Raw genomic sequence first — 15,862 nt, forward strand, 5'->3', positions numbered from 1 at the left:
CGATTGACAACGAAATCGTGGATTTCATGTCGTAGTCCCTCGATGAATAACTGAATTTTCTCGTCTTCAGTTGGAATATACTTTGTAGCAAACCTTGCTCTTTGATTAAACTGAGTTTCATACTCATTCACAGTCATTCCTCCTTGTTTAAGCTCGAGGAATTCCTTCTCCAATCTCCTCCTCATGTCTAGAGGGCATTACTTCTCTAGCAAACGAGTTTTGAACATCTCCCAGGGTAAATTCTCCTGGTCATACCCATTGAGAGCTTCATATGTTGCTTCCCACCAGACTAAGGCTTCTCCGATGAGCATTACAGAAGCATAATTAGCCTTGTCTTCATTACTCACATGAGAAATACGAAACACTTTCTTTGTGTTCTGGATCCAGGTAAGAACAACAATGAGATTAAGAACACCAAAAAACTTTGTAGCACCACTACTCTTGAAATCTTTGAATGAGGGACGCTTCACCTCCCTTTTTGAAGATTCTCTAGTGGCTTTCTCTGTTCCCTTATCACCATTCTTTTTGTGTTCTTTGAGAGTTTGTCGAATAACACCAGTAAATTTACCCAAGAGTCGCTCCTCACGAGGAGATATTGGAATATTCACTTCCTCAGGTTGAGGACCTCCACCCACCTCAGGGATATGGCTACTAACCTGTTCAGCCATTGCTCTATAAAATGGAGTAACATTGTATTTTAGAACATTAAGGATTATCATTATCTAATACTCTACTTAAGTCTTTCCTAAGGTTTGTATCCATATAATTACAATGAATCAGTTCATATATTGAGCTTCCAATAGGTTAAGTCTAAATACAATTTCGTGGTATTTAGTTCACTTAAACCACTGCTCTGATACCATGATTGAAAGACCCACACTTTCATATTTTTGAAAGTCCCAAACTTTCATACTTGTCAATTGTTACTCCTAAACATGCTACATGCATATTCATAAAAACAATATTTTACATTGATAAAGTGATTACAAACTACTGGATACAAACCGACTATTACAAAGTTTTATATATTACATAACTTCCTAGGATACTATAATTTATACATACATGAGTACAAAATACAATAGTTTCATAACTATTCTAAACCTTCAAACAGTATACAACTATATTGGTTACTTATCTCCTGCAATTTGTTAAACATTGAGAAGGGTAAGCGGTGACGCTTAGTGAGTTCAATAATAGACACAATATAACGTTATGTCATATATATTTACTTCAATATGGCAGAAGCAAAGAGGAACAAGGAACAACAAAGGCATATGTGAATCATCTGACAAACTTTCCATATCAATCAATGATTTGATTCAAAGATATACAATCAATGAGACATAATGATTTCCATACTTGATATACATCAATAAAGCTTTGGACCAAATGACACAGAAGACATATAACTTCTGATTAACATTTTGGTAGATTTCAGGCTTATAGCCCTGTCTAACCTTCTTACGGAGACATGATCAACATGGCCAGAGGCTACATACCAATACCAATGTGAATCTAAGTCCTTTCACTGATCACATGGTCAAATGTATTACTTTGCTATTAAAATAGTGAATAAAAATAACATGGGAAAATAATCCGGAATAATAACACTGAAAAGCACATAGCACATATAACACATAACATACAATTGTTCCTATATATTGAACTCACAGTGAATTAACTGGGGGTTAAAATAGTAATTTGTGCAGCACTTCGTTATAATAAATAACTTTCTTTGTTAAAAACCAGGAGCTTTATTGAAAACCGGGCCCTACGTGGGTTGGGCTTCAAACAGAAAAAATAAATTTCCCGGGCTTCTCGGGCACTTTGAAATGTATTTCGAGTGTTAAAATTGATATCGGGGCTTCGGGGGAGGTGGAAGTAGTTAAAATATGAGTTTAAGGGTGAAAAGTGACAATTTTCCAAAATTTACCAGGGACGTATCGCACCCTTATATAGGTGCAAGCCTCGGATCCGAAGCAAAAGGAAAGTAGGGTAGGTGGCGCGAGGCTGCGTGTGATAACCCAAAATTTCCATTCTGAACAAACCATATCAAGCCAATAGAAGTAGAACAGTTACAGTGAAAATTCAGACTCCGAGTATAAGTTTGACAGTTTTTAGGATTTTACACTTAAGGAGATATTAGGAGAGTGGATGCACTAGGGTTTTGTGCAACGCTGTTATTCCAATACTCTAAGACATTAGGGTTCGTTCCAGGAATAAAAATATTTTCTGCCAAAAATATCTCAGGACTATAAATAGAATTCTGAACCAAATTGGTTCATTTGTTGAATTCCATTTAGAGAAAAGTCAAAATTCTCTCTCACGGATCTTCGGGTTTTTATCCCAAATTGTGAGTAACTCTTTCTAGTAGTGTTAGAAAGCTTTATTTGTGTTCATAACATAGATTACATAGCTAAATCATCCGATTTAGGAGTTTACTCCCCAAGGTGTTCTTGGCCGGTAAACTCCCGAAACCAAGCCTAGATTGTCCCCCGTGTTGTACTACTACCTTGGACTTGTATAGGAGTGTATTAGGGACATGAAATCAACCTAGAATCACCCAAGTTTGGGAGTTCACGGCCCAAGAATATCTTAGGCCGTAAACTCCAAGAATAATACTCAAAATGGTGCTTTTAAGGCACCCAAGGCTTAGACTTTATTTTAGACATGTACCCTAAAGTGTTTAGAACCTAGAAAACATAAGGAAGCACAAGTGTTGAGGAGTTTACGACCAAGACAAGTTCTTGGGCCGTAAACACCTATAAAGGGGTCAAATGACACCCTAACTCCTTCCTTAAGCCAAGAGACCAATTTGGGCATGTACCTAAATGAGTTTTGGACTAGTTAACACACTTAGAACACCAAGAGTAAGGGAGTTTACGGCCCAAAAGGTTCTAGGGCCGTAAACTCCATAAAATGGTGCCAAATGGTGCCATAAACTCTTATAAAGACAGGTACAAAAGCCTAGTTTAGTTCCTAGTTAATTTAGAGACTTGAAAACACCATAATCACCCTCCCAAGGGAGTTTACGGCCGTAAACTCCAAGGGAATATGGTCTCTGGGCCGTAAACTCCCCAAAGGAGTTAATATGGCACCCAAACACTTGTTATAGCCTTGAAACAATTCACCACATGAGTTGTAATAATTCTAAGCTTCATTTAGAGCCTTGGTTGAGAGTTTACGGCCATGAGTTTACTCCCCTGGGCCGTAAACTCCAAAGAACATGGTCATAAGACCATAAACTCCCATTAGGGGCATTGCACTCCTTTGTTGCAACCCATTAGCCTCCTAGCACTTGACCAAAAGTGTTTTCCTCGCGTTTAAATGTTTATACTTGTATAATTAGTGTTTTAATCACTAATTATTTATATACATATGTTTTCATATGTAATTAGGATCATCGTGTGTGTCTAAGTCTTCACTTGACACCAAGCACTTGTCCGATACTTCCGTACGATAACGGTCCGTTCAATTCCAGTCACTTATTGCAGGTGAGTTCATACCCCTTAACTAATGTTTTAAACTATTTTTAAATGTTTTTTTTTGGGGGGGGGGGGGGATACAAGTAGAATCATGCTACTTCTTATATCAATCACATGTGATTAATAAGTAGAATTATGCTAGTTATTACATCAATCACGTGTGATTAATATACAACATTCAAATGATTTGGCTACTCATTAGCCGTTTTACCAAACAGTTTCCTTCAAATGATTTTTATAAACATTTTATATGTTTTAAACTCCTTATTACACTGTGCATCTTACTCTGTACATTACCTTTCAAACTTATTTACAACTGTGTTTCAAACAAATGTTTCCTTATACTTAAACTGTTTTATCAAACTTATGCCTTCAAATTGTTTTATAGATTGACATCAAGTCGGTCTTTTCTTAAAATAATATTTATGTTTCAAATGCCTTACAAAACTTATTTATGCTTTTATATTATAAATTGCATGCCTCTATATGTATAGTTATATAAGAAATGTTTAAAAGACTTAGGAAGGCTATCCACCCTATTTCCTTTTCGCGCTTGAGATGTGGTCTGGTGGGATATCGGGTATTCGTCCGAAAGTCATTTAAATATTAGTTATATATCCTGTGTACATATATAGTCATAAAAGGTCCTTCCAGTTCTTCATATGCCCTTGGGTAGCAAGGGTATACATCCATGTTCATACGTACCAGTTAGATTACTAGTAAACTACCATATGGGTAGTTTAGGAAGATACTAGAACAACTACTAGAACGCGACATCATACAATGAGTCAGTTCATTCATGAGTCAATACTTTCTAGAACATTACAGTACATTACATATACAACTATACTAGGAAGAGAACATATACAACAATACTAGAATGATTACATTACTATACTTGCTAGGTAGAGAGCACGTACATTACAGCTAGAACAGTTCATTACAGTACATATACAAGAATACGTTAATTATTGTGATTTAAATCGGAGCATGACATAATTGTCATGACTCGAGTTGTAGCCAGAGTCTCTTGGAGGGAGAGCGTGAGTTTGCGTATAGATCTATACTGGATTGACAATCCTACACCTTGCTGCTAGCTACAGCCGGACCTGCAGGTCTGCGGGTGCCAAACGTCATTCCGTTATTACGACCATTCGTATGTCGTTGTTATCAGTCGATAGTATGGTGCAATTTATCACATAATGCCTTAATATAAATCCGGTTTAAAGTAATTAGTACAGCAGTAGTTCTTATAGCGCTACGTTTTAGTACTACATTAATTGTCCCTGTACAGATATTTAGTGATCCTTTCACTTAAACTATAAATGTAAAAACTATATTTTTGTTAATGATAGTTATACTTGGGAGAATACATACTCTTACAAGAGACACACATCCAGACACTAGATGCCTTGGTAGAAGGCTACATTCAGAACAGTTAGGTCTTGGTAGAAGACACCTTCTTATACTAGTAGGAATCATAGGGATTTTTAGGGTTTTTCAAACACTTACAGTTCATATACACTTTCAATACTTACAATACATATACTTAAAAATTCTTACATACAAATTAAGACACTAAATACTTATGATCTCACCAGCTTCAAAGCTGATACTCGCTTTCAAAATTACTTGTATCCTCAGGTCATCATAAACAGGTACCGACGCAAGGAGAAAGGAAGATGGAGCTTGTTCAAGACTTATCTTTCATTTTGATTTATGCTTTAGTGTTTATCAAAATTTGACAGAACACATTTGTATAATAATTATATTATTAATGCAATGGATGATGTTGTTGCTTGTTTACTACTTTACATTGTTGTGATATTATACATGACGTCCTCCGCCCCAGAACGTTTCCGTCGTTCTTGGTTTTGGGGTGTGACACTGCGAGGCTCGGTACACGCGGCAGAAGGGGCGAGGCTCGGACGACAGGTGGTTCGGTTCGGACGGAGGCACGCGTCCGAGTTCGGAGGCTACAACGTGACGCCACGCATCGGAAGGGGAGAGGGTCGTGGCTTCGGTCAAATCGGATAGCGACGCATGTCGGATTCTCGGCTGTACTGCTCATCGACGTCGGACACGCGGCATGCTCGGAGCGAGGTGACGTGGCCAGTCCGGATGAGGCTTATCTATGCGAAAATTCTCGGAAATTGTGCCAAAATCTTCTAAAATCCATAACTTTTGCATACGACTCTGTTTTTGACGTTCTTTATATGCACGCATAGGTAAAGTTATGCTATACAACTTTCGTTTAGACTTCGTCGGCTAATTTTGAATTTATTTTTAATATTATTATTTTTAACATACCGGGATAGGAAAATCCGTTAAAAATTCATAACTTCTTCATCCGACATCTGTTTTCGTCTGTCTTTTTACCGTTGTACTACTATTGACGAGATCTTCAATTCTCGTTTAGTTTGTTTCGGCTAAATATAGCTCGATCTTTATTTTGAGTTTTTAGCTGTCTACTACTATTATGTAACTTAGAAAAATCATAACTTCCTCATACGAAGTCAGATTTGGACGTTCTTTTTATGAAAATTCTCGGTTTAACAAATACTACGACTTTCATTTAGATTACCAAGGCTAAAAAGTAGTTTATCAAAAACTCACTTTTTATGTCATTCGGCATCGTGCCGGTTTTGTCGCAGGTCTTCGATTGGTCATAACTTCTTCGTTATAACTCAGATTTCGATGAGGTTTTTGCCTAAATGTTTCTAACGAGATTATCTACAACTTTAAATAATAAAATTTTGCTTATTTAAAATTTTATATTTTTGTTAAATTTCACTATTTGACATTTGATTAGAATCTCATAAGACTTCCAATACTTTCTGAATGATTCTAAGCATAGTTTTACTTCATTTCTAGTAAAAATCATCTGTTAGAACTCAACATTCAAACTCACATAATATTTCGTAATATTATTCACTTTTATAATTTACAATACACGATAACTGAACATGTAAATTATAATAATCTCGAAATAAGAAACTTCTCAAAACAGGATGTTACAAACCTAACACCTACGACAATGCTAATGAGTTTTCCTTCAGCCTAACATAAATTTTTTATTGTAGAGGAGCAACGGCCAGGAGGGCTAATTCATAAAAGGTCAAGGATATTAAGAGGAAATATGGTGGTGATTCCAAGGGAAACTCAAGTCGATCCTCATGGAAATAGCAAGATATCGAGAAATCTCGTGCTACACCAACCACTCCACTAAGGAGATACTTAAGAAACTTCCCCACATGCGATCAGTATGGCTATCACCATCTAAGAAAATGCACATAATTATTCTATTATCATTGTAACAGGATGAGGCACAAAGACAAGTAATGTTGAAGCAGAGCGAACGCTGAAGCAAGTGTTAGGGATAAACAAGGACGTTTTGGATGCAGAAAGAAAAACCACTTCGATAAAGATTGTCCGGAATCAAGGAAATCCAGTGAGGAAATGCCAAGGGAAAAGTACTAAGTACTGTACCCGGAATCTACCTAACTAGTATTTTCTATGTAAAACATCTACGTGTTAACTGTATTTTTTAAACAAAAGAAGTTTACAATCTTCGGGATTTATATACTCATAGGATCGTTAAAATTTTGACAATACATGAGGCACTCATCTACCTTCAACTGAATTTTAATTACTATGAGTAATTATTCCACTAATAATTAATCCCACAAATGGAAACCCCTTTTAAGAACAAAAAACGTAACTCAACCATTTTAAATTTATAACCTACCAAAACTTAACTACTAATGCACTTACAGGTTGTATACCCAGTCAGTTTATAATATAGAAAAGTAAGTCGGTTGTCGATCTCAAGGAATGGAATTTAGCTAATAAATAATTACTACAAAAATAATCTAAGTAAACAACTAAAGTGGGGTATTTATCTGATTTTGCAAGATCATATTAACTTAATTACTCACCTAGAACTAAACTTGTAGCAAGAAAATAACAAAAGACAATTGTAATCAAGAGAATAAAGACACTTCTATTTAGCTTTGATTCCTCTTTTTTCCCATGATTAGTTTCAAGACACAGATTAATTTCAATTGGTTACCAATATAAAAGTTATTAGAGGTCTTGGTCCGATCTCCTAATGTTTTCACCAATTCATGAGCTAGTACGCAATGGCCTTACACAAGTGGACACTAAATTGATTATTAATCTTATTAGGCTATGTAGGATATATCTAAGATTGATTATCTTTGATCTAGACAAATAACCAAACATAATTATGATCAAATTAGCACACTTAAAGTTACTATCTTTATTACATATTCTAGGATTTGATCAATCTCTAGCTCTAGCAATTTAATATTCATAAAAAAACTATGTAACAAGTTCATGCAATTAAAGTGATCATTCAACTACAAATAACTTGAAGATTTAAGCAACAAAGATTGAAAAAAGTAACATGCTAGGCTTTGATATATCAAACACAAGCTAAACCAACATCATAAAATTCACGAAAAATAGAAACTAACAAATAGTATTAGGGTTCATCATTACTAAACGAAAGCCTAATGATTTAGTTCATAATTGTACAAAAGAAACACATAAACACATAGGAAATTAAACTAGACATGATAAATCTAAGCAACCCGAATGAATGAAGTGAAATCTTTGCTCCAATCTCCTAATCTCTTGATCTTCAATATTTTTAAGCCTTCCAAGGGTCCTAGAAGAGTATTTTCTCTTCTTTAGTCGCAACTTTCTGCCTCAGAATTAGTCTCCATCCTCTGATAGTCAATATAACGATTGATATTTATAGTTTGCATAAAATCAGCTTTCCTGTCGTGACCATAAGGGTGTCACGACATGAAAGGCAATGTATATCCCATATGCGCCAAGGAAACTGCATTTCCGTGTAGGAATCTTCTTAGGAAACTTGGTCACGACGTGAAAGTTTTAGTGTCATGTCGTGAGCTTTTTTTTTCATGCACAAAATCAGGATTCTTCCTAATGCCACGTTGTGCACTTTTTATTGCCACATCGTGGGAAAATTGTGAAACATGATTTTCTCTCCTTGAAGCTCCTAGTTTCAGCTCTAGTCCTCCAAGTATCTAGCTTTTGTCGATACTTGCCTTTTGCTTGCCCTCAAGCAAAACTTGTTTTAGTATATCACATAGAAACTTGCCCACCAATATCACACAAAATAATCTGATCTGAATCCACTAACTATGCATCACCTGAATGCATGTATTTATGTATAAAATATCCTAAATACTCCCCAAGCCTTAAATACTTACGATCTTCATAAACACTTCCACTTATTTTGAACAAAATTCATTTTGTGCATCCCTACAAATCCATCCCCCAAAAACTTTCTTGGCCTCAATGTATTTTTGGTTAAACTCTCAAGCATACACATGCTAAAATAACCTAGAAAGAAAAATTACAAATAAGCCTTCTGGCTTTTGGCAATTTTGCCTTATTCTTCATCTTGAATCCCGATCTTCATTCTTTGTAAGCTCTTATTCACTCAAACTTTGATAACTTTTTTGTTTTTTTTTCAAATCTCACTTTTTTCACTCAACTAAAAGCCTAAACAGAAAAACATATGCTTAAGCTTGAAAACTTAAATTCAACCGTTATTGGTTCAAGGCATTAGTCTAAAGTGATATGACTAGATAAGCTCTCCTAGATACATTTCTGGTACACGATGCTAAACTTTTTATGTCCCTTAAACTACACAAGATTACGTTTTTGTCTCACGATTTTACTAAAATTAGGAAGCCATATATACAATATAACATATTGGCTCAACTAAATCTTAGAGTTCGCATTGAATCATCCCATATAACACTAGCAAACTAGCCCAAATGCAATGATACCAAATTTTAAAAATGACTAGATTTATTCGACTATTTTCGCATGTCTATTAATTTTTTAAAATTATAGCATTTTTCTAATTACTTTTATGCTTGAAAAATCCTTCTTCAACCCTTACCCCACACTTATTTCATAAAATGCCCTCGGTATATGCATACAACAATTAAAAGCACATAAAATCAAATAAAAGGGAGAAAAAAAACAGACTCCCCTGGGGTAGTAGTGGCAATATTGAATCTAGTTGTGGAGGGAAAGCTTGAACATCTCGAATATTTTGCTAAAACTGGACTCCTGCAGCTTCTTGTGTGTCGGATAAAAATAAACCAAAGACTTTACCTTCGAAAAATGTGGTGCTAAAAGCTTCAAAATAAAGTATTGAACTTCAATCACGACATTGAAGAGTAAGCATCACATCGTGAGGTAGAGTCTCAGAAATCTTGATCGGATTTTGCTTAAAGCTCACGACGTGACAGGATAATAATTGTCATGAGAATGCAATCTTAAATTCTCAATCGTGATATACAAGTTGGTCATGACGCGACAAAGGAAAGGTCACATCGTGAAATTGGGTCTTCACATAATAGGTGCTCGATAAATGCTCTTGATGTGAACACTTCATTTTAGTTCTCAATGACCTAAGATCCATTTCAAGACCTTTGCTTTCTTTTGTAAATTCTCTCTAACTCTCAAGCTCACTCCAATAGCACCCCACACTTAACAAAATTTGTGGTCTTCGATTTTAAACTCTAAACTCTCACAAATATATTTTTTATTACTATTAAATAACTTTGTGATCATAAAAAATAAATAAAAATCCTCGATTGAAACAAGAAAACAAACATCATATCATTCGGTAACATGCTCAAAATAAAACAAACCAAACATAAATAAAACACACCAAAATAAAAACAAACTAAATAAATCAAACCAAAAATAAAACTAAAAATGATAGAGTTCATTCATTATCCTCATCTCCATGTGCCTCTAGTCCCAACTCCAAAATTTTTGGGCGTCCAAAGTTCTTCCCAAGAAGATATATAAGGGTAATGAGGTGGCATGTTGGGCGGTCGCTTGATATGAAAATGTGATAATAAGATGTCCATTGATTGGTTGTGATAGTTCACACCTTTTAAATGTCTTTTCTATCTTCAATTATCTTCAACTGCTAATTAATCTGAGTACATGTCAACAATCAGTCGAACACAATAAAGTGTCGGTTCCTGAAAAATTTGTTTCTAGGGTTTCACACATGTTAAGTTCAGATATACAACTATCCTCTGAAGCGTATTAAAGATGGAAACATGAGTATAGTTACAATATCTTGAGGCGATGTATGTGGAAAGTTTGAAAAAAGGCAGACGTTATCTAGAAAGGGACGGAGAGATAAAAAAAAATGGATGGAAGCAAAAGAGGTGAAGAAAATAACGATAAAATCAGCGACGACTAGGAATAAAAACATTATCGATTTTAATTGATGGACGAAACTAACAACAAATGAATGATAATATGATATGATGCATATCTATATTTTAGTTTCTAACATTTGGAAACTTAATGTTTTTAACTTAAACTTCTTGTATCAAGATGATATCAATTACAAAAATACTTGAATTATATTACATAAATTCAAACAAACAATATACATTAATGTCTACATATATCAACTATTGTTAACTACACCTAAAAAAAACCAAAGAATTATGATTACAAATTGAGTTGAGAAAAGATTGAAGGAACAAGATCCACCACAGACCAAGCAAGACCAGCATACTGAAGCAACCTTATTCCTGTATCCACATCGAACGAATCTTGATTACTAAAAAACAACATTTTCTGAAGATACCCATTTGACTGTTTGACTTCGTTTGACTTTTTGACCATGGAAGAACCGGTCAAACCCGGGACATATCCTGAAGATTTTATAGAAATCCCTAAGGCATTTGCTGTAATTGGTAGAATCCATTTTGCAAGAGCTTTACTACAAAATTTCACTAGGAGTATGGTGGGGATGCCAACTAGGATCCTACAACAAAAGGCAGCTATTGGTAGTTGAGAAGTGAATACACGTGGCACATGTTCATGGTGGAAGTTATCATATGTTTGTTGGACCCCAGTCACCTGGATAATATTAATATAATAGAATTAGATTAATCAATGTATTCACATGATTATACATACAAATTTGTTACTTTTAGCATCTTTCTCTCATTAAAAACAATTTTCCACTTGTGAAATTGGAAAGATTTCTAAAAGGAAAAATGTACTTTCACCGTATTATCGATTTAGTCACTTAACTATTTGTTGCAGTGATTAAACCCTAAAAAGTTAAGTGACTCAATCGATAAAATATTAAATCTACAAATTTCATTCTTTCTAAAATACACTTGAAGAATCGTTGAACCTAAATCTAACACCATTAACATTCTTAATGATGATGAGTAAATAGGTGATTACAAGTTAAAAACTTTTCTAATAATAAAATTTTCATGGGGAAATTCAAAATGGAATGGTTGTATTCTTTATAGAAAGAGTAAATTACACGAATGGTCCCTATGGTTTGGGATAATTTGCACGTTTGGTCCCTAACTTATTTTTTTAACTCGGAAGGTCCCTATAGTTTGTTTTTGTTGCGCGTTTGATCCCTGTCTTACCTAAAAAGACTATTTTGCCCTTGATTTTTTTATTTATTTAAATAAGATAGGGTAGGTAAGGTGAGATAATGTAACGTGGAAGTGGGGTTGGGGTGTGCTTATTTAAATAAATTAAAAAATCAAGGGTAAAATAGTCTTTTTAGGTAAGACAGGGACCAAGCACTCAACAAAAACAAACTATAGGAACCTTCCGAGTTAAAAAAAATAAGTTAGGGACCAAACGTGCAAATTACCCCAAACCATAGGGACCATTCATGTAATTTACTCTTATAGAAATGGAAGTTAGTAAATTTATATTCTTACAATTCCCAAAGCAACGCCTGTGAACGCAGTGTGATACTCAAAGCTTGGAGTTGGAAGCTCTGGTGTTGGATACGCAAATAGTGACAAGAAGCTAAGTGCAGCCCAAAAGGATGTAACTGCAAAACATAACTACACATTACTATGATGACAAGGGCATTTACGTCTTTTACACAATTATTGTCCCAATCACATCAGTCTGAAACACAAACACAATACAATCTGTTATGTCATGTCACGTACCATTTTGTCCTGAAACTACAAACTTGTCAACATGTTCATGGACACAAAGCCAAAATGCAAGTATTGCCAATCCAAGAAAAAGACCAAAAATGATGTCAATCACACTATGCATTCCAAGATATATTCTTCCTAAAAAAAAGATTAAGAAATCAAGTTAATTAAATATATTAAAAGATAAAGGGGGCAATAAGAAATTTTTTTCAAACTTACCTAATCCAATAAGACCTACAAACACGCAAACGAATGCAAATCCTAGAAGATGAAAATATGCATTTGAGGTTTCATTGTATGACAAGATGTAATGGAAGAGGTACCTGAAAATCCCAAAAAGAGATTATAATTATAATAACTTAATGGATTAAGTCAAATGGAAAAAGGTTGAAAAATGGATTAAGTCATATTATTATTACATTACATACCCTGATAAGCAGACTGTGTTAAGAGTATGTGAAGAAGGCAATCCGTATTCCATGGCAAAATCTTTTTCATCTGAAGTTACAGTGAGTATCCTCACAGATTTGGGTCTAGGAGCTGACACTACATCCTAGAAGATATAGCAAATGTTCAAGAAAGATAAATCATAAATATAAACCCAAAATAGCATTCAGAAAGAATGTAATCAAGAAAGATTTTGATTGTATACCTTTATACAGTTGCCTGCGTAATCACAAACTGCCATTAGAAGTGTCATTTGCCTTGCGAGTTTCCCATGTCCACTCTATAATATAATATAATATAATCACCGATTTATTGCATTATTCAGAGGGATAATGTCTTTATTTAGAAATTTCATATAGAAGAAGTGAAATTACTTAATTACCCAGAATAGCAAGGGAAGGAAGCCGGTATAGAAAGGGACGGAAACAAGACAAGATAAACCAGTGAATAACGCATCCAAAAACGGATGCTGGTATTTCTGCAAAATATGTAATTGATCAAGAATTCAGCACGATGAAAAACAAGATGAGATTAGTGACATGGGGGCTTTCTGCAAATACGCATGAAAGATTCAAGCAGAAAGTAATAATTCAGTTCAATTTTTTTTGAAAAAGTCATAAATTGATGAGATGAATGGATACGGGTAATTGAAAATGTCAAACTTGTTATTGTCATATGATCAAACACATGGTGCGCATACCTGGATCTGGAGAATAATTGGAATACCGGAGATTACGCAACTCGACACCCATGGTTGGGTTAAAGATCTAATTATGCGCGTCACATTGAACATCGAAGACACCACAATCCATGCCAAAACCCCACCCAAAACCGAAGCTTGCCATGTGGGTATTAAGGTTTCCATTTTTCTCTATGTTTTTCTTTGTTCCCTAAACTTACGAAATTTAAGGGATCAAAGAAGATGAGCAATGATTTCTAATGAAATTTGAATTATAATTGTAACTTGAGAAAGATCGCAATTGGACTAGACTTGGTTCGAGTTTTGTTATGCAGAAAAGTTCGGTTGACAGCCATGTTAGGAACATTCCAAGATAACACCTGTTTTCCTACGAATAAAAATGGTTCCATTTGACCCAATTCTTTGGCACATATAATTTGACCAAGTAGTAGCCAGTTGTCGCCAAGTACTCGGGTAGGACCTTCGGATAATGGATAGTCTGCATCATACCCTCGTACTTAGAGTGAATTTGCACTAAACCCCTTTTAGAAAACTAAATTAAACAATAAATAAAAGTTAGGTGCTTTAGTTATATATTGAACACCATATGCTCGAGTTATTGTAAGGATGCGAAGGAAATGATTGTGAAGACCAACTCCAATGGATACATAAAATTATTGTTTTGTCCAGAAAATACATTTTAATAGACACTAAGGGGATATTTGACTTAGCTTTTGAAAGCCAAAAGTCCTTTTTGAAAAACAAAAAAAGCAAAAGGTGTTTGGCAAACTACTTTTAGAAGCTACTTTTGAAGTTTTTACACAAGGAAAAGAAATTTTTTGGAAAAGTCAGAAAATCCTGACTTTTTGTAATTTTTCCAAAAAGGACTTTTGGGGTTTGAAAAGCTAAGCCAAACACCCCCTAAACTCAATAGAAAAATGATGAATTATATAGTAACCTCTATATTTTGTATAACACTATTCATCATATTAAAATACTTTTTTGAATTGTTTAATACTAATTTGATTAGTTTTTCTAACTATGACAACTTTAATAATTATTTTATTTTATGTTATAATATTAAAAAAAAATTAGTGTAAATTGTTAGTGTTGTTGGATTGAAAAAAAAAAAGTTGATGTTAAAAATACGCAATTTTAGTGTTTTTTAGTGAAATTGCTAGAGTTGCATTAAAGAGACAAGTATTCTTGATTATTTTTAGGAATGAAAATAAATGATTAGCATCTCCCTCCCAAAATCATTCATCCATTTTTGTGCTGATTGAAATAGTCTTTATGGTTGTTGGAACATTTGGGGTTTATGTAGGAAATCTGGATACCTCTTAGATCGTGTGAACACTTTCCGAACTGATATTTCTACCCTATGTCTGGGTTGCAAGAAATTCAGCCTACGATAAACCAAGAGGACACTTATGAATCTAGGCACAGAAATCGTAAGCCAAATTGCTAGAAGGATTCTATGTTCATCTAAAGAAAAGAGAGTTAAAAATTGTGTGCCTCTTCTCAAAGAGAATAGTCATTTATATAATAAATGAGATTTAGGGTTTGTCTCTTAGGGTTGGCCGTCATGGATTACTTTGGAAGCAAACCAAGAAATTCAGAATTTAATGAGGATTTAGGGTTTCCAAAATTGACGAATTTCGTCAGTTCTACCATAATCACCCTCAAGAATTCGTTTTTCCCACTATGTTCCCATATGTAAAATTCGTTTTTCCCGCGAATTTCATCAGTTTTACCATAATCACCCTCAGGAAAATCCAAAATTTAATGAGGATTTAGGGTTTCCCATGTCCAGAAGTAGGACCCCAGCCAGGGGATCTACCCCTTGGACCCCGCTAGTGGCGTTGCCCCTAGACCCCGCTAAAAGGGCGCTGCACATGGACCCCTGACTTGTAGTCGAACCTACTTCTAATTCAATCCTATACATGTGTGCACTCCGCACAAACATGTACATATATTTGAGTACAAATTATGAAGCCTCTTAGCTTACATGTTAGTTCCAATTACATAAAATGACATGTTGAGACTAAAATCACCAACAATCCTCCCCCATTTTAGTGTAAACCTTGAACAAACATAACCTTATCAAAACAAACCAAACTAGTACATAATGAAAATACCGAAACGATTGAATTTCCACTTAGTATCATACACTTGAAAATACTCGAGAATCAGAGTGCTCTAAAAATTGAACTCAT

At 34.6% G+C, this 15,862-nt stretch overlaps 1 protein-coding gene across 1 annotated transcript; it reads right to left on the reverse strand.

The window, feature by feature from the left end:
* Nucleotides 1-10,929: 10,929 nt before the first annotated feature.
* Nucleotides 10,930-14,040, reverse strand: LOC145086851 (lipid phosphate phosphatase delta-like). Its single transcript, XM_079024690.1, has 8 exons — nucleotides 13,668-14,040; nucleotides 13,350-13,445; nucleotides 13,173-13,247; nucleotides 12,949-13,073; nucleotides 12,740-12,843; nucleotides 12,530-12,658; nucleotides 12,290-12,405; nucleotides 10,930-11,453 (listed from the first exon to the last, which is right to left on the reverse strand). Exons 1-8 carry the CDS (start codon nucleotides 13,830-13,832, stop codon nucleotides 11,040-11,042), a joined length of 1,224 nt encoding a protein of 407 aa, XP_078880816.1. The 5' UTR covers nucleotides 13,833-14,040; the 3' UTR covers nucleotides 10,930-11,039.
* Between the last annotated feature and the right edge of the window lie 1,822 nt (nucleotides 14,041-15,862).

This window comes from Lactuca serriola, chromosome 2 (assembly GCF_051521515.1).
Source record: "Lactuca serriola cultivar US96UC23 chromosome 2, Lser_US96UC23_V15, whole genome shotgun sequence".
NCBI classification, from domain to species: domain Eukaryota; kingdom Viridiplantae; phylum Streptophyta; class Magnoliopsida; order Asterales; family Asteraceae; genus Lactuca; species Lactuca serriola.

Bases quoted from the DNA above. Each gene is read 5' to 3' on its own strand.
- LOC145086851 (XM_079024690.1), bottom strand. From the start codon at position 13,832: ATGGAAACCTTAATACCCACATGGCAAGCTTCGGTTTTGGGTGGGGTT. The intron at 13,248-13,349 runs GTAATTAAGTAA...ATTATATTATAG, and splicing joins TCCTTCCCTTGCTATTCTGG to AGTGGACATGGGAAACTCGC. The intron at 12,659-12,739 runs GTAAGTTTGAAA...TCTTTTTTTTAG, and splicing joins TGTAGGTCTTATTGGATTAG to GAAGAATATATCTTGGAATG.